General features: G+C 45.2%; 1 protein-coding gene across 2 annotated transcripts in view; it reads right to left on the bottom strand.

Annotated features, from left to right (window-relative positions):
- Nucleotides 1-25,359, bottom strand: part of BCR (BCR activator of RhoGEF and GTPase) — a 99,130-nt gene extending 73,771 nt beyond the window's left edge. Inside the window, exons 1-2 of one of the 2 annotated variants that reach the window (XM_071445603.1) lie at nt 25,020-25,359; nt 23,138-24,685 (exon numbers count right to left, since the gene is read on the bottom strand). In XM_071445603.1, coding sequence (XP_071301704.1) covers nt 23,138-24,647 — 1,510 coding nt within the window. In that variant the 5' untranslated portion in view covers nt 24,648-24,685; nt 25,020-25,359. Of the gene's footprint in view, nt 1-23,137 lie in introns of both variants that reach the window. The other variant, XM_071445602.1, reaches the window with a different exon arrangement.
- Between the last annotated feature and the right edge of the window lie 2,116 nt (nt 25,360-27,475).

Below are 27,475 nucleotides of genomic sequence, written 5' to 3'. Positions count from 1 at the left end.
TATCCAAAGAACACAGATAAGGACATTATGCATGCACAGAAATGGTGTCACTCACCAACCTGTACATGCATTTATCTGCAATTATAGCTTATTATGCCTGCAGTCATAACACAGTTATTCAACAAATTCTGCAGACATTAGCCTCCTGGAGAGTATGAAGTAGTTTTTCACCACCAGCAGAAGCAGCTGTCTGAGGATTACTGCAGGGATAAAAACCTCTTTGCCTCTGTATCACCTTACAGTGACAGCAAGGAAGGGACACCGAACAAGCCATGAGTGTGGTTAAGCAGGCAGTGACAGAGCAGGAGTGCAGAGATGGTTCTGGAAACAGCTACCCCAGAGGCAACACAGCAAAGAGAATGGATGCCAGGCCCAGCAAAAGCCTGCCTGATGCCAGGCCCAAGCACAGGCACAGATTCACCACCACCACAGGAAAAACGAGGCAACACGACAGGCTCAATGTGCTGCTGCTCTGACACGGGGAATTAAGAAATTCTGTAGGTATTTCTGCAGCCTCAGCTCTGATCACAGCAAAACTGCATCCCCAGAGAGGAGGGGAGAGCAAAAGGGAGGAAGGAGCATCTCCAGGCAGAAGGGGACACAGGACACAGCTTGCCAGTCCCGTTGGACAGCACTGTGGGAACAGCACTGCTGTCCCAGCACCAGGAGCCCGGCCTCCTGCTCACAGATAAATCATGACTTTGAAAGCCTCAGGAACAATTCATTTAATAAATTACCCTTCTCTCACACCAGTTTTCAGCTTCAGTACAAAATCTGACCTTGACAAAGAAAGACTGGCAAAGAAATTATACAAAAAAAAAACCAAAAAGATACAGATTTTCCATTCAGCTGGTCCTTTAATTTTCATTCTTAAGTCCAGCTTTGCAGCTAAAAGTCTCCCAAGCACAGTGTATCCCTAATTAAATGTCATCCAAAGGGAACATACTGATTCAGCTGTAACAATTTAGCATTAAGACATTCTGGAATCAGACTTCAATATATGCTCTCATACTCTCTAGACCAATGTCTTTTGAGCAAGAAAAGTTTCTGCTATGTTCACATGGACAAATCAACATGAGCCAATGAACAGAATTTCAGAGCTGGTACTACAAGGCTTTTCTAAATCACAGAGTTTCACCCAGATAATGCTTCAAATGTGCCAGGCAGAGCTTTGAGGAACTTACTTTATCAGGATTTCACAGGTGTACGAGACACACATTTTTAAGGTTACAGGACATTCCCAGATACTTCAGACTCAGGCAGAAATGAATTCGCCCCCAAACAAATTTATTGGCACTTTCTGAGCAGTATTTCAGCAGTTAAAGAATTAGGAATGTTAAGTGTGCTGGGACTTGAACTCTGGGTGTGGTTAGCACCAAGTTGAAAGAAAGAAACAAGCCGATGCAAGAACCAGCTCCTGTTTGCCAGGGAAATAGAAACAAGGCTAAATTAAACCGAAACACTGGTGACAGATAGTAAGTGTCATTTTGAGTGTCATTGCCTCAGCAGTGCAAAAGTCACAGGAATGGCTGCACCTCAGGAGAGCCAGACATTCTGTTCCTGTGGAGCATTAATTTCTTGACAAAAGATGCATGAAGTTTATCAGTGAAAACAAACACAAGACAATTTCAGTTGTGTTTCATCTTCACAGCTTTCAGTGATTGTCTATCCAAGCAGTAATTTTCTCAAGCTTTTTAAATCCAATTATATTTCTGTAATAAGGTGATAGTTTTCTACTTAAAACACAAGCAGAAAATTCTCTGTCACACTTTACACTGTCCTGAAGTCACTCCTTTGTACCTGGAGGTGGCACACTCTCAGCAGCACCTGAACACAGAGTCTGCAGAGAACAGGGCTGTTATTAAAGATAACTCCTTCACCTCAGCCTTGGTATCCTTCACCTCTTTGCATCCCTATCACAATCAAAAATAGTCTTGTCTTCCATACTCCTCTCCACTTCTCACATCCTCCACCTTCCCCATAGAAACAAATACGGAAGGACAAATTCTGCCTGTACACTTTAATTTACAACAGATTCCAAAGTGATCCAAATGGCTGCTCATCAGTTGAACAAATACATAGATTTTTAGGGTAGGTGTCTCAGGAAAGGCTCAGAACTACCCTCACTAATCTCTTTGAAGGTGATGAATATTTACAAGTGACAGGACACACTGAGACAATGCAGAGAACTTCCAAAATGCAAATTTTGACTGCAAATTCCTCCCCTTAAGAGGGAAATAACCCTTGTAGCAGACGTGCACAGCAACCTTGACAAAGGCACTTGTGCTCCAAAACCAATCCACAGCTCTTTAACAAACTAATCTGTGAAGTTGGCAGAGGAAATCCCATCCTGCTACACTGGGCAGGAAAGGGCTGGAGATCCTTCAAAGGGTGTTTGTGGAGGATCCCTTTGTGTCACTCCCCACCGCAGCAGATAAAAATTCCAAAATTCCCACCATTGCCGCAGGAAACAGCAGCAGTGCTGGTCCCTGCCCAGCACCTGGGGCCCAGCAGAAGTTCCTAAAGCAGGGCTGAGCCATCAGCTGTCTCCAAAGCAGCACAGGCAGCTTTTGTGCCTCCCTCCCCGGCAGCTGCAGGGAGAGCCCTGGGGGCTGGGAGCTCTCCCCAGCCCACCCAGGGGAGAGCATCAGCCAAGGACAAAAAAGGACTCAGGAAAACGGGGCAAGCACACAGATGCCAGGTATTGGCATCCTCCCCTTCCTTCCAGCTTGCAGTAATTTATTCTGAGGGCTAATGTTTAATGCTGGGGAAATCCCAAATCCACCTGAGGCTGGAGAATTTATAAAGAAAATGTGAATCACAGTACAATCTCACCTGCCTGCAGCCTTTCTGGGAAAAGGAGTGCAGGGAAGGCTGTCTGACACAGCACCTTACTCACCCAGAGCTTCCAGCAGCCAGACCTCAGGGAGACGCAGGGGACAAAGGACCAGAACCAGCACAAGTGGCCCTGAGCACTGGCATGTGGCTGCAGGGCCCCAGTCCTGCCCAGAGCCAGCAGCAGATGCCACCCCAGGGTGTGTGACAGCTCCCATTCCACAGGCAACAGCCGGGTCACAACAAGTGGCAAGTGACAAAGGCACAGCAGGGAAGCAGCAGCTGAACAGGTGACAGCTCTCAGCAGAACCCAGCTGGAGCCCAGGGCACTGAGTTTGGAGGGTGGTGGCCACAGAAAGGGAATCTAAGCTGCAGCCAAGTCCTCCAAGTCCACGCCATAAAACATCAGATAAAAAGCAAAATTGGCAGAGTAACCATAGGAGGGACAATGGGAGAACCAATGAAGCGTGCCTGGGTAACATTTACCACAGTCAGTGGTAACACATGAAATGTGTGCTCCCTTTCAAAAATTCTTCTGTGCCTTCCTCTGGTCCTCAGTGTTCCTTCAGCTGAAGAATTGCTACTCCTCTAAACTCAGGTAAGCAGTGATACTCAAATGTAGATACTGATCACGTTCCTCTCAGGCCTATCCTGCAATTTTCAAGCTAAGGAGGGAGTTTCACTCCACAGCACAGCTCAGGTAACAAACATCAGCTCAGCTTTGACAGCACCTTCTGGTTTTTAATGCTGCCACAGCTGGTCCAGCAGCTGTTTTCTGCATGTACTCTTGCAAACTTAAGGGGCAGGCCAGGCAGCAGAAGTTGGAGCACTAAATTCTTGGACTAACAGGGGTTAGATGAGGCAAATGCATAAGCAGCAGCTCTCTGAGAAGTCCAGAATGGAAGCATGGCTGCAGAGAGGCTGGAGTGCAAGAGCCACATAAACAGTATTTCTCAAACTCTTTAAACATACACAAACATATATAAGTAGAGGCTGAAACTACCTCAAATATGCACAGGCAAATTTCTCTAACACTGACTTAATTACAGTTAAATTAACACTACTATAGATCCACACCTCACTAACAGAAGTCCTAAGAACACAAGAAATAAACAGGTGAGTCATCCAACTTTTCCACCTGCCTTTCTTGTATCCCTTTACTGAGCCCAGACTCTGCAGCATCCAAGCTCCTGCCACATTCCAGGCAACTGTGGCTGCCAGTCTTCACCTGGCAGCTCCTGGGCACAGCTTTGGAACCATTTTTCCATTAATATGGGCTCCACTTGGAAAAAAAGGCTCAAAGTACTGATGTGCTGATCCATGGCACTTCTTTTCTTCCTCTGGCTATTTCAGATCAGATATTACAGAGCTGCTCGAGCTCCCTCATCCTCACAGGTTTAGGGGGAAAAAAGGAAAGCTGTGCCCAGCTGGCTTCAGGAAAGGTGTCCAAAGCAAAGTTAACTGAAACAGGGAACACAGCCAAAGCTTGGCAGTGCCATGGGCTGTTCCCAATGAAGGGACTTGCCACAGGTGCATTTCAGACACATCCACAGGCAGTTCTGCCATGGATTTGGTTTTCATTTGCAGTAAGTGACATTCAAAACAAAGAAATGTACAATTTATAAAGAAGATCTTCATTTTCCACAAAAAGATGATGGGGTGCAAGGTAAAGCACATCCCCCTGAACAGTCCCACTTTCTTTCACTGTCCTGTGCCACACCAAAGGGATCCTGCTCCCTTCAGGCTTTCTTTCCTTTCCTGAACAGGACTCAGCAGAGTCAGAAGGCAAACTGCCTTTTACCATCCCCAGCCAGGTGATCAGGACACAGGAGCTGGGAAGGCTGGCCTCCAGCAGAACCTTGTTCACCAGCTCAGGTCAGCAGCTTCTCCACAAGCTACTCAGCACCTACTGTTCACAGAGGCTGCAAGAGTGGAGAGTCCCCTTTCTGCTGTCTTCACTTTTGTTCAACCTCAAGAATTTCCCACTGAAGGCACTCCATCCAACACCCCCCAAAGCTATGGCATCAAGAGTCCTGTAAGATAAACCACGTGAACTGGTAGGATATCTCTATCTGCCATCTTTAATCAAGTTTTGTGGAAATCTTAAGCCTTCAACCTTGCCAAGGAGGTAACATGGTACCTCCTAAAATGCCCCACTGACAGAGATTTTTGTTGTGCCCACCAAAACTCTTTCTATCACCCCTAAACAGTAACTGTGCTGGGTGTGCAATAAAGCTGTGACACTCCCACCCCTCTGACATAGCAGGGAACCAGGGTCCAGAGACAGCCAAGTGAGCAAACCAGTCTGAGCAGCTCCTCACTGCTCTGAGGGCTCCCTCCCTGTGCAGATCCAGCTCTCCTCCACCCTCCTGCTCCCAGGGACCACAGGACAATACAGAAGCAAGGCTGGCCTCTCCCAGCCAGAGAAATCTGAGGGCCTCTGCAGCCTGCAACAACGTGTGAACATAAATCACATCCCAGCCAAACCTCACACTGACAAGTGGTTCTAAACCTTCTTTTAAAAAAGAAACAAAACCAAAACAAACAACAAAAACAGCACAGAGCAGACCACAGCTCCCCTGCTTTTAGGGCTTGCTCACCCTTCCAGGAGCTCAAAAGGACTCTCTGGTGACCTCAGAGAGTGTCACCTCCTTCTTGTTGGCATGCAAGTAGCTGTTCTGTGGAGCTGCCCCATGAAAGCAGGGGTTCCTTTATTTACAGTTTCTTTCCTCCTTTCCCACCAGTTATTTTTAAGGGATTATGTTTCCTGTTTTCACTGCTTTGCCTCCATTTGTCATTCAACACTGCCATTAAAGTAGGAGGGAAGTGCAGGGGAGAGACCAACACAAAGCAAACCTTTAGGATTCAGCAAGCAAGGGATTAAATGTCACCTCTTCCCCCCCTCAGCCTCACCTCTCTCTTGCACACCCTCCAAGACATGACATAAATAGCTTATCCCCCAAAATATACCCAGATTCTGACACCTGGGACAGATGAAACATTTCAGGATGGATCAGATCAGCATTTTATTCATCCTGGTTTGTGACAGTACTTACCCTCCCTCTGGCTGCTCCATTCTGGATCACCAACACCTTGTTCTGGAAAACCCCTCCCTGTAGGTTGGGGCTAGAAATGGTGCCACAGTATTTTTTAGAGACAAAAGCAGAGCAACAGAACTCAGATACTCTTTCTTGTTATGCTGTTGATTGGCAGACATTGCCTCCCTACCACCTCAGTACTGGATGTGTGATTTCCAGGGAAATGGTAGTCAGAGAAAAAACAAAACTAAGAAAACCCAAAAGGTCTGGCAACAATTGAGAAGGATGCAACCCACAGAACTACTGCCCTTTGCTTAAGCCTTTGCTTACAAATGTGCTGGCAGCAGTCTCTTGATGAGAGTTGTACTGAGGACTCAGGTGCAGGGTACTCCTGTAACTCCACTGCTCCTCAGCACAGCTCTTCTGCAACTTGTACAAGTATGGTGACCTCTGAGGACAATAAATACAAAGCTACCAAAGGTTAAGGGTGACAGAACAACAGGCTTTGAGTAGATAAAGGGCAGTTTTAGTGTTTTAACACCTTTCCAGATATCTCAAAGCTCTCTGCTCTCTGTTCATACATTCTTTACTACAGCCTGACTCCCATCCACACCTGATACTCAAACACACATGCTCTCTATGAAGGATGGAGAATAACTGCTTTAGCAGAAGCATCTCTGCCAAGTCCATTAGCCCCCTCCAAGGGTTCACATGCTCCTATTCACATGATTCTAGGGTTCCCCAAGGCTGCTGCTGTAATTGCAGCCTTCCCACCCCTCCTGTCTCCCAGTCACACTGCAGGACTGCCCCAAAGGTGACAGTGCATTGCAGTAGAAGCAGATGATGGCCAAGGATGGAGGGAAATGAAAGATAAAAAGCAAAGTGTTGAGACAGGGACACAAAGACTCTGAAATAAAAGTTGGTTTTAAGCCAGCTCAGGGTATGGCTAATGAGGGAGTGTGGGTTTGTGCAGCAGCAAATCATACACAGAAAGAATCCTTACACAGGTATCAGAGAGCAATTAAGGTTTAATTAGGCTCAGGATAGACAAATCAACACCAAAGAGGAAACTAATTACATATGAAACTGAATCATGCATGGCACATAGACACCAGAATAGTAAAGGGTATTGAGACAGGAGAAAAACACCACAACCAAAAACTGTCAACAAGGAGAGAAATCAGCATCTGAGATGGCCACAGCCACTTCTGGAGCAGATACATTTCAGCTCCCAGGCAGAAGTAATCTTCACTTCATGAGACTGCCAAATGAACTTATTTCAGCAGAGAAGAAAAAACCAACTAAAATCATAGCAAAGCATCAGGAGATCCTAAGCTCAATATCTGACAGCTCAGATCATGCAGCTGGGCAGAAGGGACAATGAGACTGAAGACAAAGGCAATTTCCCAAAGCATGAACCAAGCTGGCCCTTTCATTGCATCAGGAAAGGCAGATACCCTCCCAACACCAAAGGGTGCCATGGTGCTGGTGAAGGGCCATGAGGGCAGCAAACACACCAGGAGGGCTCAGCTCAGCAGGGCTGCTCTCAGCAGAGGCAGGAGAGCTGTGTGGGTACTGCTCCTCTCAAACCATACATTCCCTGAGGGCTGGGTATTCCTTTTGCCTTTGAGTAGTGCCACCTTATTTCTTGACACTCCTGTAAACAGACTCACCACAGGAACTGGTTTAGGGAGCTGCTGATTCAGAGCATCAGCAACTTCAGATTTTAAAGGTCTCCTAAAGAGGTAGAACAAGCAGAGCACACAACAATGGAGTTTTGGAAAAAAATAATAGGTACAAAGGGTACAAATAAGCAACCACACAGTGAAAACCTGGGCAAAGCTGCTACAAGGAAGATACTGAAAGTTTCTGGGCTGGGTAATACACCACAGATCACAAGACAGTTGCATTCCTGGCTGAGTACACCAGCTTCTCTCACTGATCTTGCAAGAGAATGTTAATGAGACCTACCTGCAAGGCTTTAAAATTTAGGGGAGTACTGTTCTGGCAGGAACTTACTGGTTAGTAAGTCATTCTGAAACACAAATTACCTCTACTGTAAATGCACCTTCCTAAGTAGTTAAAACACTAAAAACAAACCAAAAACCCCAAACCAAACATCAACCCAAAAAAACCCCAACATACAGATCTGCCTTTGGAGAACTGCAAATAAGAAAAGCCGGTTAGTCTAGCAGTCAATCCTGTAGCACAGGAAAAATGGAATTTTTTCAATTCCTCTCTCCTTTATTGTTGCCAGCTAAAGGCTTGGTTGATTTCTTAAGCAAACTCAGTGGGAGAATAGACTGGACTTCCCTGAAATATTCTCCTGCCACAAAGTTTCTGTACTGCCAAGTACCATTCAATTAACAAGTTATGGTCAAAAGAAGTGTCTCTTGCACTGTAACAGGAGAACACAAATCAGACCCCTGGATTCTACTGTGCCAAAAGCCACAGAAATGTTGGGAGAAACAAAGAAAGAGGAGTTTCCCAGTAAGGAGCCTGGTAATGAGACACAAACTACTTGACAGCTTCAGCTCATTTACATGCATTAGTAATTAAATAATTGTTTGGTTGGTTACATAAAAGAAGATGTGGTCACCAGTATGGTTCTTTATCATCCAAATACTGCAGCAAAGGCCAACAAAAAGGCAGCAGAGCACAGTAACTCGGGCCCTTTAGGCCCTATCCACTGCAGTGCTCTACCAAAAACAGTGACAAGAAAGGTGAAACCACACTGATCTACCCAGCACAGGCAAAATGAGAGGGGCCAAAGGTAATTTAGCATTGATGATACCAGCTCACATCATGGATGAGATGTAGGCACTAAGTTCTAGAACCAAAACTGAAGTCCAGGGTCAAGATCCCAGCCTATGATCTGTAGATGATCTAGGACAAAGAAACCCCTCAGTTTCCCTGGGTTGACAGGGAATGTACCCACATTTCTGAAACACCTGCAGATCCCAAGGACAAGTAAGCCCATATCATTACAGCAGTGCAAGAGAATATATGGAAAGAAACCCCCAGTTTTAACAGTGTGTATCCTGCTTCTTTCATGCAGACAATTTCAGACTGAGTTTTCTACTCCCTATTCCCATGTCAGGTACAGAATCCCTCTGTGCATTTTTTAAGCCAATCTCCAATTCTGCACATTGCAACAGAAAATGACAAATTACCCTTTTAAAAGTAAATAACTGACCCTAATCACAAGTCTCACATAGACTTCCATACTATTAAAACTATATTTCAATATACTTAGAACAAACCCCAGGACTCTCTAAGCACAGGACTTCTACCATCCTTAACACTCTTCCTTTCTCCAGGCCTGCTTCTCTGAAAAACATTCACCCACCCAATTTTTGCCTTATCAGGAACCTGCTACATTCCAAAGGGCTGTGCTCAAGGTTGTAATGTTCTTTTCCAGGCATTTTGCTGACTGTTTCACTGCCAAACACTGCCCTTTCCAGGATGTACTTTTCTGCAAGAACTCCAAATTTGAGCCATTTCAAGAGGGTTGCACAGCATTGCTGACAGAAAGTAGACTGCTGTTTACCTCAATCAAAGACAAAAACTGTGTCACTTTGTGTATTTTTAAAAGCAAGAATTAATAATTGATATTTGCCTTCACACAGTCCTTTGCTCCCAAAGCAAATGAAGCCAAAGAGACACATTCAGTGGTACAGCTGCCCCTGGGGTGAGCCACTGCACACCTGCAGGCTGTGCAAGGAGGGCAAGAGAAGAACAGGGAAAAAACCAGGAGTTTGCCCTTGTAACAAGGTGCTGAGCCCTGGCAGAGCAAGGAGACTTTCTGAGCACTGCCTGAGAGCCTGAGCTGTAGACAGCACAGTGTTCAACAGCAGGAATGCTTTGCTACCCCCAGTTTTCCCCTACAAACAGCAACTCCTCCCCACTGCCTACAGCACTGGCTGACATCTCCCAGGCACACTTGGTGTGCACACACAGCACACACTCTGACAGGTTTCATTTGGAGCCATCTTCAAGGACATACTAAAACAATGCAGTCAAATCCACTTAAACAGCCAACAGAGTATCAGAATAAACCTGTTAAAAGGATTATTCTACATAAGAGTTGATTTCTACAACAGTTGCATTTGTTGTAAAAGCCCTTTAAATGAATACAAGCTGAGGAAGAAAGCACCTTGGGGCTGAGGCAGAGCAGCAGCCAAGAACAAGAAATCAGCTATTTCCAAAGGTTCTAGAGAAGAGAACCAGAGCCAGCTCTGCTGAGCTGCTCCAAGTGCCTCAGATAGTAATCCTATTTCGGGAATATAGGGACTGCTCTGGGCTCAGTGAGTCAGCAGGGTGGGGCAGTTCTTTCCCATGTTTGTGGACTGAACAGGAACAGAAAAAGCAAAAGAAGCTGGGAGCCAGAAATGTAGCACCTGGCTGGTGCAAAGGCAGGAATTCAGCAGAGCTGAGGCAGAAGAGTTCACAAATCTCTGCAGAGCCAGCAGTCACAGGTAAAAATAGAAGTCTTATCTGGGAGTCACATAAGCATTCAAAATTAAACTGAACAGACAAACTGTAAAGATGTTTCAATGCTGGAAGCTCCATGTATTTTCTCCTAGTGGTGACTCTTGCCCTCTCCTTGTTCAAGACTGAGCTTTTTAAGCAAATCACACCATCTGACAGAAATCTTAATTGCATTATTAGGCCAGGACATGACATTTTATATTTCAAAGCAAACAAATGTAAAAAGGCCTACAAATGACCTCTACAACTCCACTTTCCCAAAAACACTCACAAAGGGAAAATATTCACATAGTTGTAAGATGTAATTCTACAGATGTGTCATCACAGTAATTACATCCTAAAAAATGACATTAAATCTTAGCCCATGAACACTCACACACACAGAGAAAGCAAACACAAGTTACTGAGGGAGGTCCACTCACCTCTAAAAGCTGTGCTGACCTGGCATCCTTCCAGTGCTCCTTTCAGATGATGCATGACCTAAACATCCTTTTGGCAGAAGCTGGTCACCTTTTTAAGTCTTAGTAAAAACTAGTAATTGTATCTTTTCTTCCATTTTCTCCTGGTCATAACCAGTCAAAGTATTTGCTGATGTAATAATTGAAACCACAAAGTACTTATGTAGGCAACTGAAAGGGGAGTCACTCATACAGAAAATGGATGTCATCAGGCATATGCAGTCACAGAGCCACATTTTCAGCCATCATGTCACCAGGATGTCATCAGGTCTGTCTTACTGCAAATACTCCCATTTTCAGTCCTACCATTCCATTTGGATTTATTCTACAGAGCAATTTTTAATATCTGCAAGCTCTCAAGCAGCTTTTACTCTTTCACACTCTGCCAGCAGCAGAAACAAGGCATCTTGCTGGGGAAGAGGTACTCTGCTCAAAGGACACCCCAAACCTCTTTGTGAAACCCCAAAGCAGCTGGAGAGTCCTAAGTGAAATTGCTGAAGTTAAACAAGACTTCTCAGCATTAATGTTCCGTTGTTATTTGAATTAACAGCTCTGGAGTCACAGGGGACTGGGGCTTTAAGTGTAAATTGTCTTTCATGGCATTACACTCTGCCCCACCACCATCAGTTACTGCTCCTCCAGCAGCATTTGTAGGAGCACAGATGATGATCCAAGCTTACAGGGGGTTTGTGCTTTGGTTGGGTGAGTTTTGTGATTTTTGTTTGATTGATTTTGGCTCCGAAAAAACCAAACAAAACCCCCAAAAATGCCTCAGACAAATTCCCTGATCCAGTTCCCAGCGTGCAGCCAGAAATGAGCAGTTGTTGGCACGGCTGACAGGGCAGCAGGTCACAGCATGAGGCTTTAGCACCAGAGACAATTTAAATCAAGATTTAGCCTCAAGGGGCATAATAAGAAAATACTGGAAGACATACACAGATACATGCTGTAAAACAAGGCAGCTCGTGCTTCAAATTTTAAGCAAATAAACCAAAAGAAGGAAGAAGTAGAAAACCCAGAGATTAACACATAAGGAGCAAGCACAGCCAGAGGCAAAAGCCCCAGATTCTGAGCTTATTTACTTAGAGAGGAAACTGAATGAGTTAATATGAGCACAGAATTAAGCAGAAAAAAGGAAATAGTGGAAGCAAGCACATGAATTGTAGAAATCAGGGAAAGGGCAAGCCCTCCAGCAAGGAGGTTCCAACAGAACTCAGGTTTTCTCCACTGGGTTTTGGTTTTTTGGTCTTGTTTTTTGACAGTATTTTCCCTTAAAAGTTAAACATGGATACAAAACAATTTCTAACACATACCTAGAGAGGAAGTTAATCAATTTACTAACTAAAGCGCGGATCCAGGAGAAATGCACCAAATTTGATTCCGGTACACTAGAGCTCACCCAATTCTGCTAAAACCCTGAGTTTCAGCAACTCAAAAGACTGAGCTGCATATTTCCTCATTAACACACTTGGAAATTTATTTATGCAAATCACTATATTAAGATAAAAGCTTGCTAGAAACCTAAGGCTGTTTTTCTTTTTAAGTTCCCTTTTCATTCTTTACATGTGTTTGGAAAAAAACTTGCAAATGACTCGTTTCCTTACAAACTAAAAAACACAACCACAAAGCAACCAATTATTAAAGACTATTAAACAAGCCTGTTTCAATGTGCATCAGCCCTACATGGCAAGTATCTATTAATGGGAAAAGCAGTTTTAGCATCAGAATGCTTCCTTAACCAGATGTTGGTCTAATTACAAGGAAAAGCTCCTTATAAAGTTTAGGTAGAGCTCTCTAAATTTGCTTGTATCTTTGCATATACATTGAAACCAGTCTGAAACACCTATGTAGAGAATAAAATATTCAAGTTAAAAATTCTTCCTCTTCAGATTCTCCTTGTGCACATAAATATTCACAACACATTTATGTAACAGATAATCAGGTCTCCTTCTTTGCTTTAAGTGGAGATACTCAGACTTCTAACATGCTCAGGAATGGAGGACCCTAACTGGAGGAAGATGTGTAACCCTTTATCTGCAGTAGAAATTTCATTATGTTTACCTATCAGCACAGAACAAAGCAGAGCTTAGATCACATTAGGCCGTGCTTCAGTTTGAGCAGAGACCACAACAAATTATGTCTAGGTCAGTGCTCAAGGCTGAGTGAATTTGGGGGAGCCAAGGTCAGGCCTAGGGCAGGTTTGCTGAGCACACAGGACAGGTCAGTGCCACGGAACAGCCCCATCCCAGCAGGGTGTGACAGCCCCAGCTGCCTGCACACAATGGCCCAGCACAGAGGGAGGCACCTTCTGCTGGTGTCTCAGACATAACACACAGATTTTTCTCTCCATGAATCCTGAAAAAGCCCTACCTAACCAGAACTCATTCTGAGAGAGTGCTAGCTCAGAGGATTGGGCAAACTGGAAAGAACATATTTTGTTATTTTGATGTAAATATCATTTTCTCACTCTGTCAGGCCATTTTCCCCTTTAGGATGGCAGATGCAGGATGGCTAAAAGAATTATTAAATAAAGTAAAAATGCTTTCCAAATTTCATTAGTGTTTCCATAGCACCTAACCAGGAGGCATGGCAGATACATATGGCCAGCTAACACAGCTCTCCAAGAGGTACAAGAAATTTCAAAACAAAATTACAGTTTTGAACTGCTTGCCCAGCACAGCTCAGCCACATCAGTGTTGCTACTGAAACAGCACAACCTGCATGCATGTCAGTTTTAAAACATTTATAATCTAAGCCTGTGAAGCCACTTTCAATGCTTTTGAAGTCAGAGCTCAAGTTCAAACTTCAAAACCCAAGTATCTTGGGAAATGCTGGTTCAGGTAGTTACACAGAAACAGCTACTGCTGAGGAGCTTCACTCACAGCAGAACAGTCACAGAATTCTCCTGGCATCAGGAAGACCCAGTCAAGTCTTTCCAAAGACACTGTTAGAGGTCTCAAAAGTAGCCACTGGTGTTTTCAACTATTACAAAAACAAAAAACAATAATCCAAGCAAAAAAACCCAATCAACCAATCATGTTAAGCTCTCCTGCTCCTTCCCTGTTACTTACTCCAAATGCATACCTTCTTTCCCAATATTTTTCCTACTGAGAACACTGACCCTTCCAGCAATACAGAGAAACTGGTAATAGCAAGTTGACTTCAGCTCTGTGACTGCACATTTCACTCAGTGCATACAGAAGATGCAAAATCAATTTGGATTAGGAAGGGTCAAAGTGATGCTTAAATCCTACATAAATATTTCTCTATAAAGCAGAGTGGTTTCTCAACAATACAAAAGAAAAGGTTTATGGGTTTGTGGAACTGCTCAGCTGTGCTCAGGAGGACCTTGAAGAAATTCAGCAAGTGCCTCTCCAAAGCCTAAATGGGTGCAGTGACAGGTCTGCATTCTCTGCATTGTGTGTGAAAACATCACTCAACAACACAGGCAAGTGAAAAATAATTGTCTGCACTGTGGCCTCATATAAATTCATAAGATATGAGAAACCTTCTGCTTTCACATGGAGCAGAACCCAGCCCTCATCTGAATGGCAAGAGCACCAGACCATGCAAACCATCTCAAAATGGCAATCAGTCTCTCATCCTTGTCATGCAGTACAGATCAATTCAAGAAGGCAGTCAGGCCTGTAGCTCAATACACCCCCTGAAACACCAAAGGAAAACCAGGGAATTTCCTTGGTCCCTTATCCTCTGAAAAGGACCTGAAAAGGATGGGGACCATCAGCCAGGTCTGCCAATGGCCCTTCTGACAGCAAAAAACTGAACTGTTGAATAAATGTAGGAGACAGCAGATGGTTTCTGGGTTCCTTGTTGAGCTGGGCACACACTGGCTCTTCTGGATATACTCAAGGACTAAACAGAATCCTCCTGGTCACACACCAGCCCCTCACCTGATCACACACATGCTTATCATGAGTTCTGTTAGAGCAGCATCTGCCTCTGGGCCCATTACAGTCACAGGTTTCAAGGGGAAGAGGGCAAGAGCAGACAGTGGGGAACACAAATGAGTTATTCAGTATTCTTCATTCCCCTGAGTAAGTTCCTTGGGAAAGATGCCAATGGAGAAAAGGCTGAACAAAAGATTCACCCAAACAATTATTCAGGTGACTTTTAAGCCCAATGTATTGCTCACATTAAGTGCACCAGCTTTCTGTCAGAGTCAGGAGCAGCTCTTGAGGGCCCCTGAGGATCTTGCTTTTGTGAGCTGAGAGGTTCTTGTTCCAGCTTAGGAAGCCCTTGGGACAATGCTCTGGATCTGACTAAAACATTCTCCTCCTGACACCCATTTACCCCAGACCAGAGCCACAGATGATCAATACTAGAACTAGAGAAGTGGTGTATGTCCCCAGGCTACAGAGACTATTTTCATCTGACAGCTTGTCACATTCTTCTTCCTCCTTGCAATTCAGATTTCACTCATCAGCTTTCTAAGAAAACCAAGGAAAGTAAAACAAGGAATGGACTGTAAGATGTGCTCTCCTCACTGCAGCCACTGATGGAGTGTGTAGGATGATGCCCATCACCTATACAGGAACCTTCAATCCCAGCTAAGCACTGGCTTTGGTACCCATCACAATTAGGCTTAGGTGGGAGAACTGCAAGAGAATTTTGCTGGGCATTCTCTGCTGACCAATCTAGAAATCCAAATAAGTTATTGATACAGCTGGCAAACACAGATTTATTCATCCAAATACCATGATTTCCTCCAAGACAGTTGAGGCATTACTGTGTTTTCTCAGAACCATGTCAGTGATTTCATCCCTGTCAGACTGACAGGTCCAATGACCACCTCAGGAGAGTGTAAAGCCAAAGTGTCCTACCCAGGGAAGGGACTCCCATACTCGTTCTACCTGCAAGAATCCAAACAAAGGGGACAGTTTATAGAAGTGACAGGCAAGGACAGGGGAATCCAAGGCATCCAAGTCTTCCAACAGTGATCTACTGTTCTGAGCATATTCTTTTCTGAAACCTCATGTCATAATGTCACTTCAGGCCACAAATATAAAAAACTTCCGGAGCAGCTCTAGGTTAGCAGGAAGCAGAACTGAAAATGAGGCAGTGAATTATGAGCTGAGGCAGCTGGACCAAGAGGCACAGAAACAAGTGTTGTGTGCCTTGGCTCACTGCAAGCACCATAACCCAACTCCTCTGGGACAGCCTGAGCCCAGCCCTGCTGGGCACTCATCCCCTGCCATGTCACTGCCCTGCAGCAAATCAGTGCTGGGTTTGTGTGACACCTCCCTGCTGACACACACCAATTACATTCCCTTGTTAGCAGCTCAAATACATTTGGAGCCTGATGCTCCAGGGAACAAGGTATTTTCCTTCAGAACAGATTAGCCCAGGAAGCTGCTGGCCCATTTCAAAGGAACACACAGATGTGGCTGTAGGCAACTGAGGCATTTGTTGCTTTTTGGTGGCTTTTTGTGTGTTGAGTCTCTTAAAACTGATCTAACAACAGCCTGCTCCAGCCTCACCCATCTTGTGGGTTAAAATGGGCACTCCTTCCTTAGCTCTGCAGCCAGAGTACATAATTGCTGATAACAGAAGAGCTGATAAATACCCCAGCAGAGAAGGAGCTGCATTGCAGTGTGGAGTCTAGAATATTCTGGAGTTCTTCAGAAGTAAACACAGTGAGCCAAGGCTGCCCAGTGCACTTCTCCACACCTCGAGGAGAGGAGCTGGAGCCCAAGCACACAAGTTACTCACTATTAACTAACCCCTCCTACCAGGGCTGCCTGCTTAGATTTCAGATAATACTGTGTGATCCACAGCAGCCTGCCATGGCTGCTACTGTGCTGCTGTCACAGACCAATCTGCAAGTAATTTGTGGATTTTGGATACTTCAGAATTTGTGCAGAAGCTCCTGAAGAGGATGAGGTGGTTTTGAGGGTTTTAAAAAATATATTATTTTTAAAAGAAAGAAGGTTGTGGTGGATCTACTCTTCTCCTCCACAAGATAAAATAATATTTTTTTTAAAATACCACCCCGCCCAGTAGTAACAGAGATTGCTGAAATGACTGAAAATAACAAAATAAAAGGTAACAACTATGCAAAAAGCCTGTAATACCAACAGGCACAATTCAGTAGTACAAACCAACACACTGAACTGTAGCAATTCACACTTCCTACAGGGCAGTCCTCACACAGATACTCCACGAGCATCTGTGCAGCCACGAGCAACTAACTTGACTGCAGCTGCCACATTTGGGCAGAGACTCCAATTACATTTGCAATAATCTGATTACTACATGAGCCATAACCTGGTTAAGAAAGGGTCTCAGAGATACCATTTTGGCACTTAGGAAGAAGACAAGGAGAGGGAGACATGCTTTGTTGTTTCAGTAACAGACAGATCTGCAAATTGAGCCAGATTTTGTGACAGAAATACAACACATTGTCCTACACAGGACACTTTTACTGTTTAAAACACATACAGTACAATTTGAAAAAAAATTAGAGGAGTTATGGATCTGTAAAACTGTCTCAGTAGAAGGACAGACCAACATTCAAGGATTTACTTACAGCTTATGGTTACTTTCCTATCACTTGTAATTCAAAGATATGATCAGGAAAGCAATCCACTTTGTCATCAGTGAGCTGGCCAAAACCTGCTTTGTAACCCAAGACACTGCAATTGGTGCTTTGGAAGTCCTTCATTCATGTGCTCTCACCCAAAGTAATCCATGCCAGCATTTCTCCAGTCACTTGCAGCCTGCCCCTCCATCCATCTGCCATTCAACCTGGACTGGAACTCCATTTCTTTTCCTACACGTGCCAGCAAAAGATTATTGATATTTCACCAGGGGAAGAACAGGATCAGACCCTTATTATTCTTTCCATGCTTATCTGACTGAGCAGAACAAATCAAAGAGGAGACAGTTAAAAAAACCCCCAAACTGCTGGTCTTGGTTTCTCTGGGGAAAAGCAAGCTCCAGATAAGCTGTGCCTCCAATCAACACCCTGATTTTCAATATGCTTCCCTGTGGTAATTGAAATGGAGCAATTCTCAAACAGCTTGCCAAGTCTCACCTCATTAACCTTTATGGACTGACCTCCAAAATTCCTTGAAGCTGAAATACAGGTCCCCCTTGCCTCTGCATGGTGGCTGTTTACCCCTAAGAGGCTGGGGAGCAGGGGAGGGCATTAGAGAGCAAACTGCTAAACATGCTAGAGCTGGAAGAAGAATTGTTTCCAGCCTGGTACTGGGGCCCAAACCTTCACAGGCTTCGGCCTCCTTTATTGGCCCTTCTTTCAGGTAGCCTTCAAAGCCAAATTTGGATTACAAATCACACCCCCCACCCACAACACTTCTTTTAAGAGTCAGTATATAGCTCTAGTATGCTGCCCAGTAGTCAAAAATAAGCAGTTCCTAACCCACACTTGAAGGTTTAGCAAATTTTCTAATTACATCTTATTTTTCTTTCATCCCAAATCTGTTACTTAGGATGCCTCCTTGCCATTGAACTCATTTTACTACTTTTGCTCAGATCTCAGTGAAACTTCCTGGTGGCAGTGAAAAGCAAGTTGTCCACGAAGGAGTGACTGAACACAGCACTTGGCATTTTATCCAAATATCCAAACCTGAGATCTTAGACCAATGGAAACACTTAGGAAAAATGCTAGAGCAATCAGTTCCACAAATTAGCAAGCTCTTAGCTTTCTTTTTCTCAGCATTAGCACAAGATGCATAACTCTAAGAATTAAGAATATAATGTTCCAGTTTTGCACCCTGGAGGCCTGTCCAGCTGAGGGGACACCAGCAGTCTCCAGGGCTCCCCAGTAGCAGACAACTCCTGGGTGGATTGGTTTACACTCCCACTTCAAAGGTAGGTGGCTTTGTGACTGCAGAAATACCTGATCCAGGGGGAACATAAGAAAAAATAAAATCTGTCTACATGCTACTATTTCTGGTAGGCCTGAGGTAAACATCAGCAACTCTCTGTGGAAGAAGGAACAAAACAAACAATTCAGAGTCCACTATAGTCACTGGGGACATAAAGCAGCTCTGTGGATTCCATTAAACTCTGCTGTAGGGAAAGAGAAATCTGGAAGAGAAAGAGAGGGAGCTCTTCACTTCCCCAGACTAAGAAGAGGGGAGTGGTAGTGCAAGCATCCTGATAATCTCCAAAATCTCAAAAGCCACTAAAATACTGAAAAGCACAGCAGGGTGGGGGGTTGCATTTAAACAGCATCTTGGCATCAGTGCTCCTAGGAAATCACTGCTCATCACAGGAGAGAATTAAAACATGTTTAAGAAGTAATAGCAAAATGAACTACACAAGTGTGAGGAAAATTTAAATTGCATTATTGATCCAATGTAAGTCACAGATGGAAAGAAGGACCTATGGCCAGCAGGCCTTAAAATTAACAAACAATCTGCACATTATCAAAGTTCCTGAATTTCAGCTCCTGAGAAGGAAGAATCTCTACAGTGGACTGAAGTCTGCCTCAGCTGCTCAAAGGGAAGTTGTGCTTCTGAACAACAGCAACAGGACTTGCATGTTTCCTCAGGAGTCTGCAAATCCCACTAAGAACTTTTCAAACTACATCTCAAAACTAAAATTCACAGGATACAATACTGGGTGGAAGAAGTGCAGAGTTAAGAAACTTGTCTAAGATCTCAGAAGATGCAAATAACTCAAGAAGCAAACCCTTCAGAAACTGGTACAGAGTAAGGTCCTCCCATGATAACACACTACCTGATTTCTTGGGGTTTTCCAAGTAAGTAGTGTCCAGTTTGCCTTAAAAGCAGGAAATTCAGATGCCTGCCTATCTGGTCAGGCATTCAGGGCACACAAAAACTGAAGAACCTTCAGCTCTAGGAAAGCAGGAGTTTTAAAATGGCCTTCTATTGACATAACAGGATTTGCAGTTCACATGCACAAATTCCACTGCTCCTTCCCTTCTCTACAATAAACTCACTAAAAAATAGGGAACGTTCCATGCTCTCCAAAAGGGACATTCAGAACTCCCACGTTTAGCAGAGGCTAAAATAAGTAAAAGCTCACTCCAATGGAATTAAGTGACACATATCCCCAAACTGACCTCAGATTGAGCACAGAGGTGGCTGGGGGCTGTCTGGAGCAAGAGCCTGGCACAGCTCTCAGAGCACCACCAGGTGTTGTCACGTGAACAGAGTTAGTCTGGGGCACCTTGAGGGAGGCAGCTGGGCAGGTAAATATGACTTATGTGGACTCCAGAAAGTTTCCATGTTCTTATGCAGACAGATAAAATCATTTCACACAGAGTGACAACACTGATTTTATGCAGCAAGCTCCAAAGCCAAGCAACAGCTCCAGTGTGCTCTTCATTAACCAAGTGCTGTTAATTAAAAACTGTCCCAGCTGAGGCCATTGCAGGAGCTCATTGCTCCATAACAGTACTGTACAACTTTCCCCTTGACCATAAGCAGAAATGCACAATGGGTGGCTTTTCTCATGTCTATTTCTGCAACTAATGTTTAACAGAAGGCAGAATTTTCAAAATCTTGTTCTTTTTTCACAATCATAGTCAAGATATTCAAGCTTAATGCAAAGATTTTTTTTTCTATTCCCACTACAGGAAATTAGTGATACATAATTAATCCTAATATCAATATCTCTGCCCAGGCTTCATTAAGTACATTTAATAGAAAGTACAGCTATTACCAAATCTCAACCCTGAAGCTCTCATGCTGCTCCTTGGAAAAAACTGAAAGCCTACTATACCTTGGCCTGCTTTAATGTTTTTGATAGTCCACCTCCAAAAACCCAGATTCCAATTTTGGCTCAGACCCCACCCACTTGAGAGTTACATCCTTTTTTTGTAATACCAAATCAGGAAAACATCACTTAACTGTGAAGTCATGAAATAATTTGGACAGAACAGCATGTGTCTGCTGGCCAAGCTCAAGGTGCACTGGGACAGATCCAGATGGAAATTGCACACTGCACCTGTCCCCAGCACACTCAGCTTCACCAAGGGAAGAGTGATCAAAGGCAAAGCCAGAAAACACAAAACAATCTGAATACACAGGGAAGTCAAGTACTGTTGAATAAACCCCACTCGATGCTGATTAACACGAAGGCTGGCCAGAACCTACTGTGATTGAAACTTGCACTTGTTCAAGCAGAACTTTAGGGAAGCCTGGCAGAAGCAGTGAGTGAACCACAGGTGCTGGAAAATCTGTCTGGATGTGTGAATGGCTTTGGTAGCACGTGGGCATGGAGAACAGCCCGGATCAGAGCAGGGTAGCTGGGAATGGGAGCCAGCCAGATCATCACACACTGCTCTCTCAGGCCTTTTGTTTGGGGTATGAAAAGGAGGTGCTGCCAAATGGTTTCAGATCAGAATTCATCCCAATTGGGAAGGACAGAGAACTCCTATAAAATGATGCTCAGTAGAAATCAATCAGAAAGCCAGCCCTCCTGAAGGCATAAACCTTTTTGGTTAAGTAAAAAGTTGCCACCAGCTAACGTGCAAGACAGTGCTGATTAGCCATCTGGTGAAAGTTCCTGCTAAGCCTGCCATGTCACCCCCTGTGCTGAGGAAAGCAGAAGGTGGATCAGTTACATTCTGTCCTTGCCTGCAATGTGTGGTCATCCTTAGGAATAAGACACAAAGCTTTCCAGTGCATCCAGGAATTGTGAGTGTTCTGACTTTTCAGCTGCCTTTTTTTTTAATCACTGCATCTCAGCTAAATTATTTAAAATAAAAATTACCTATTGCCTTTTTGAAAGCTGAATTTACCCTCAAGCTTTATCAACGTTTGTTATTTTTACCCCTTTGTTTCCTTCTCCAAGAACTGAAATTGCCAGGAGGCTTCCCAGTCATCTAAAGAGCATCAGTAAACAAGAGCAGAGACAGATGGCTGAGCTCAGTTCAAATGAGCACAAGACTCAGCTTCTCCCCTAAAACCCAGGAAGAATGCAGCAGTCCCAGAGAGAAAACAGGGATGTCCATCCAATCTGATAAGGGAGAAGTCACTGTGAGGAGGTGCAGAGCTTCCACAAACACTGAACATCCACTACAACTGCCCAGCCTCCCAATAACACAACAGGATAAGAGGATGGCAGCACAGCACAGAACAGTTCTATCTCCATTGTTGCTCCCAAAGTATTGCTGACAAAAGCAATCAGCAGGGAAAGTAAAGCCAGGCATCTCCTTCGAGCAGTTACTTCTGAGAAGTCACAGAGCAAACTCTCACAACCTAAGTAACATCTCTGACAGACCTCTGAAATCACCCAATACTACAGGAATTTGGTCCCATTGACAAATAACATGTTAATCCCTTATTAAAATGAGATATTCAAAGAGACGAAGAAAACCCACGAGAGAACTCACAGATTTATAATTAAAGAAATCTATCAAAACAAACATTCCTATTTTCTTCATTCCTGGATTTGATTTTCGTTTACTGCATAGGAGACTACAGGTGTTAGCACAAGATACTATTTACATTACAGGCCTTGCCTTGCTAAATAGGTTCAGACATCTACGTGCATTCAAAAACTGCATCTGAATTATTACAATTCTTATTTGCCTCTTCCACCTATAAACTCACTGTGATTCCACAGACACACCTGCATGCCTGAATAAGTTACATAAAAACGGATTCAAACATTGCCCATTCTTCCCCAAATGAAAAGTCTTATTCTGCTGAAATGTAGTTAACATTTCTCCCTCAGGGCTTCCTGATATTCCAAGTTCTTCCTTCACTCAGCGATAGCAGAAAGCTCCAAGAACAGAGCTGCACAATCATCACCTCCAATCAGCTCTAATTGAAGGCTGACACGAGACAGAATGAGAAACTAGCACTGCAATTAATACAGACAGGAAAAAACAAGACTGTGGGAGCAGCATCATTATCGGTAAAGCTCTGGCAGAACCCTCAGGTTGTGGGTTGTTGGCACACTACCACCTGTGAGGTAGAGTTTAACTACTCCATAGGGCACAAATACGAGGGAGGGAATAAACTGGTGGTGAATTCACCACAAATGGTGAATACCTGGTGAACTTCTGGCCCTTTTAGCTCAGTGTTCAGACTGAAACTTTAAGAAATTATTAACATGGAACTCCATTGATCCTCTCAAAAGAAGCCTGAATCAAGGAATCCAGACTGAATTCCTAAAATGCAGTGTGACATACTTCTGTAGGATCTTCCTAAAACAGCAAAACTACAAATGAAACACAGAATTCTCACAGGAAACACTAGCCCCCTCAGTGATTCACCCAGGGTCTCCCAATTCATTTCCAGGACACCATTCCCTGCTCGATACATGTAAAAGACCAAGCAAAAAGCTGGTACACACCTGTATCCCCGTGGAAACAGCTGTCCTGGTGACACCTCGCAGAGGGCAAATCTCCATCGCTTGGCCAGATCTGTCCTGTTTTGCGTACACCCACGATGGTGGCCTCAGACACGATGACCTGCTGCTGCCGGTGCCGCTTTTGAGACTGGGGCGTCGGTGGGCTGCTGCTGTCAAAGGACTGCTGGGAGTTCTGCGAGGGGGAGCGGCTCTTATCCCGATACATGCGGTACGTGGTGGGGCTGGGGGACACGTGGCTGGACTGTCCTGAGGAGAAGTCTTCCTCACTGGAGGTAAGGTTCTCATTAGAGCTACAATCAGGAGTGTATCCTCCTCCAATGTCTTCAAAACTCCTGGGGGAATAAGATCTCCTGGGCCACGTGAGATGTTTTTCCTGGTCAGGTGGGCCCTGATTTCGCAGAATAGGTCCTTTTCCTTCTCCTTCCCCCATCATTCCACCAACGTAGATACTCTGATACGGCTGGAAGTCCATGGGCTGCCAAGGTGAGCGGTTGCTGCCGTTGGCATTAATCAGGTTATCTTTCAGAAACTTGGGGTTCAGTTCAGCATCCTCGTATTCCCCATCATAGCCAAAGCTGCTCTCTGAGGACCTTCCCCTGTAGGCAGGCCTCTGGAACTCGCTGAAGCTGGGTACCATGTTAGAAGGGAGAGAGTGCAAAGACTTTTTGCGTTCCATTTGCATGGCTTGGCTGCCAAGGGAGCTTATTTTATCAGAAACATCTTTATCATTGACCTTTACTAGACCCTTCTCGTGATGATACTCCATGTTCACATAAAAGGGCTTTTCAACAACATCCTTGTTGTCACCAGAAGAGTGTGAATTAACCTTTTTCATTCTCTCAAAATTGGACCTTAAGGCTGCCACACTGGTGCTGTTCCCTCTCTCCTTAGGTTCAAATGACCCCTCCTTCTCAGCAGATCCCACCAGTCTGCGAGTGGAAGCCGATCTGTGTTTTGAAGGAGAGCCATCTGTATCACAGCGATTCTCCATGTCTTCTACAACTCTCTTCAGCTTCTCTTCACTGTAGTACTTACACCTGTCCTGCTCTCCTTCCCCGTGGTGGGGGCTGTCCAAAGGTGACAGGTCTGACCCATCGCTCTGGGTAGACAGCTTCCGCATAGAGGGTATCCTGGGTTTGAACTTTTCCTCCCCGTGATGTGACTTGCTTTTTTCATATTCGTCCTGGTCAGCAGACTGGTGATGATGCAGGTCCTGGATCTGCTGCTCTGCACCCCCTTCAGGCAACTGAGAAACACGTTTAAAACCCCATCTCTGTCTATCATAGCTTTTTTTCTCCTTTGCCAGAAGAGTCTGCAGGTAAATCATGCGGAACCTCTCCTTATTAACCTCCATCTCCAGTCTCCGGATAGATGCTTTGCACATCTCCAGTTCCTGTTCAATGTCTCCCACAGATTTCAGCTCCATTTTAGGAGGCTCAGAGTCTGCAAATTGTGCTTTCCAAGCCTCTACAAACCCCACAGGGTCCACCATTTTGCATACGGGAGTAAGTGGAGAATACGAGAAGGAGGCTGGAGAGAAAGAGGTGGAAAGAAAAAACCAACCGGATCTCACATGTAGAAGCAGAAACAGCTCGGGCAGGGTCAACTCAGCGCGTCTCTTTCGCGGTCCATGCAGGGCACCGGGAGGCAGGCAGCAATCCTCTCTCGCAATCGTCTCTCCTCCCCGTCTCCTTCTGCCGGCCCCAGCCCCGCGTACACTCGCTACTCTCTCCCCGGCATGACCGATCGTTTGCTGCCGAACAACAATGCTCCCACCCCGGCGATCCCCGAGCACTTCAAAGCGCGTGGACAAAGGAGCGGGCTCGGGGCGGGGGAGGGAAGGTAAATATCGCCCCCCACCCACCTCCTGTCGCCGCCGTCCTGGGCACGGTCCTCAGCGCGGCCACGCTCCGGAGCCCTCCGCTCCGCGCTGCCTCGGCAGCCCCCGTGTTGTGCTTTCTCTTTCTCTCTCCTCCTCTCCCCCTGCCCCTTTCCCTGTCTCCTCCTCCCGGCTATTGTGCTGCGCTCGGGGCGCACACGGTCCCCGCGCGGGCGGCGATGCGGCGGCGCGTCCCGGCCGAGCTCCGCCGCTACCCGGCGGTGCCCGAGCGCCCCGCGGCCCCGCGGGAGCCCCCCCGGCGGCGCAGCCCCCGCTGCCCAGGGCGGCCCATCGCGGCCCGGCTCCGGCGGCGCTGCGGAAGGGGAGGGGAGGGAAGGACCCGGCGCAGGCACTGACACGGCGCTGGGGCCTCTTAAAGGGGCAGCCGGGCCGGGGGAGCCGCGGGGGTGGGGGGGCCCCGCGCCTTCCTCACGGCTGCCCGTGAGACAAAGGCAAAGTCCTGAGCGGTCCTGGCCGCTGCCCCTGCAGCCTGGGCATCCTCGCACCGTACGGCCATGACCATAGCTAAGACTGATTAAGAACGTGCCAAGCACACAGCCCTGTGTGCATAGGGAGGTATCCATTCCCGGCCATACAGCCGTGCCCTCATATATTATGTATAAACACCAGCACGTCTCTGTGCTCGCTCTTGTGTTCATAGCAAGGCTCTCCCCCAGGCATTGATGCAGCTCACCTTCAAAGGTCACGTTTTCCCCCACTCACGTAAGTGCTGGGTAGTAGCAGGCTTGTCAGTCCCTCAATCCTACCTTCCTTGCCAATAAATTATAAGCTGGGTTTCAGAGATGGGCAACTGCTACTCCAAAATAACTCTGATACTGACAATATCAGTATTAATTATCTCATTTCTGAGATGGGCAACTGCTACTCCAAAATAATTCTGATACTGACAATAAAGGCTGCTTTGCTTGGGCATTAGTCTCACTTTTGTCCTGTATATTATTTAGCCCCACACTTCACCTCTAGGTGAAGGGTGGCAAATGATTTAAACAGAATTCTGGCTACCAGGTATTATTTTCCTTGAGAAATCACACCATCACACTTCCTTCTTAACCTTGCTTACAGCATGTGTCCTTTCCATATACTAATTCAACCTCTAAAAAAAGGGTAACAAGCAACCAAAGCTCCATCTTTCCTGTTTGGAGGACAGGCAAAGACAATATGGACCCCTCATATCTCCCATAAAACTGTTTCTTTCGTGGTTCTGGTGAAGCATATTTTTCTGGTACATGTTGCTAGAAAAGAGAGTGGGATATAGCTCTGATAAGAGCTAATAAAATCCCATAGGAATGAAAAGCACAACTCCACAGGAGTAGCTCTCTTACCTTTGAGATATGTACTGTTTCAAAATCCATTAAACAGTTCTCTTCTCCAAGCTTTTTTATATGCCAATGAAAATATTTTGGGGTACTTTCAGCTATATCACAAATGGCTACTCATATATTCACTTTTGCATAGTCCATCCCTCTTGGTTTTGTTTCCTGGCTTTAACTGCTTTTCCTGCACTTGTTTCCTCAGCTTTTAACACAGAACAGGCTTTGGCTGACCTATATGGAAAACAGATTATGAGCTAAATAATTATAAAATCTATATGTTTAATAAATAACTCTATAAATCATTCAAGACTTCTCAATCTGTCCCAGAAATAAAATAAACTGCCTTTTCTCTATTGATACTATTTGTTTGCTTAGCAGCAGTTTGACCAACAAAACTCTGACATGCAATGTATTTCTAGGAATAATAAGATTGTACTGGCATGGTTATAAACAATGGCAGGTATGTGACATCACTGGGATCTGTTCTGAATTCATATAGAACTTTTACTGAAGGCTCACCATTCTGATTTATTTCTAGAGTGGTTTCTATTTGGCTCTGCTTTTCTGACATTTGTGTCCTTTCTGGAGGGAGGAAGAATTGTAATGAGTCACAAGAGGGATTTCTGTGTGCACACTTACCTTTGAGTGAATAACACTGTCAAACAACTACACCCTCTGTATCTACTGAGGTAGCACAACTCCAGAAATTCCACTGGGAATTGAAGCGTTCTCTGAATTTTTGCTGATACTTTATGCATTGAAGACAGCAGCATTTTAACTGGATATAAAATTTCTTTACGGCGGCAGACACATACCTGTGATGTGAGCCCGAGATCCTGCGATGAGGGGCTGAGCTCAGGCCGGCCTGGCCGCACATCCCCTCTGCTGGCCGGTGAGAGATCGCAAAGCGCTTCCCAACCCGCACGGATCCGATCCTGCGGCGACCGCCGGGCTCCCTCTGGTGGGAAGAAGGAGCCGCTCGGCTCCGAGTAGAGCTCTCGAGCTGCCACTCGAGCGATGCTCCTCAGCACCATCCCACGCGGAAAAACCGGGGGGTTTAAGGACAAACAAACCAAAAACCGTAGGACACAAGCTGAGCTTTTACAA

This window comes from Agelaius tricolor, unplaced genomic scaffold, assembly GCF_023055355.1.
Source record: "Agelaius tricolor isolate 1412-34295 unplaced genomic scaffold, bAgeTri1.0.p SCAF_20, whole genome shotgun sequence".
NCBI classification, from domain to species: domain Eukaryota; kingdom Metazoa; phylum Chordata; class Aves; order Passeriformes; family Icteridae; genus Agelaius; species Agelaius tricolor.
The sequence above is the reverse complement of the archived record's forward strand: the minus strand, read 5'-3'. Positions and strand labels throughout refer to the sequence as shown.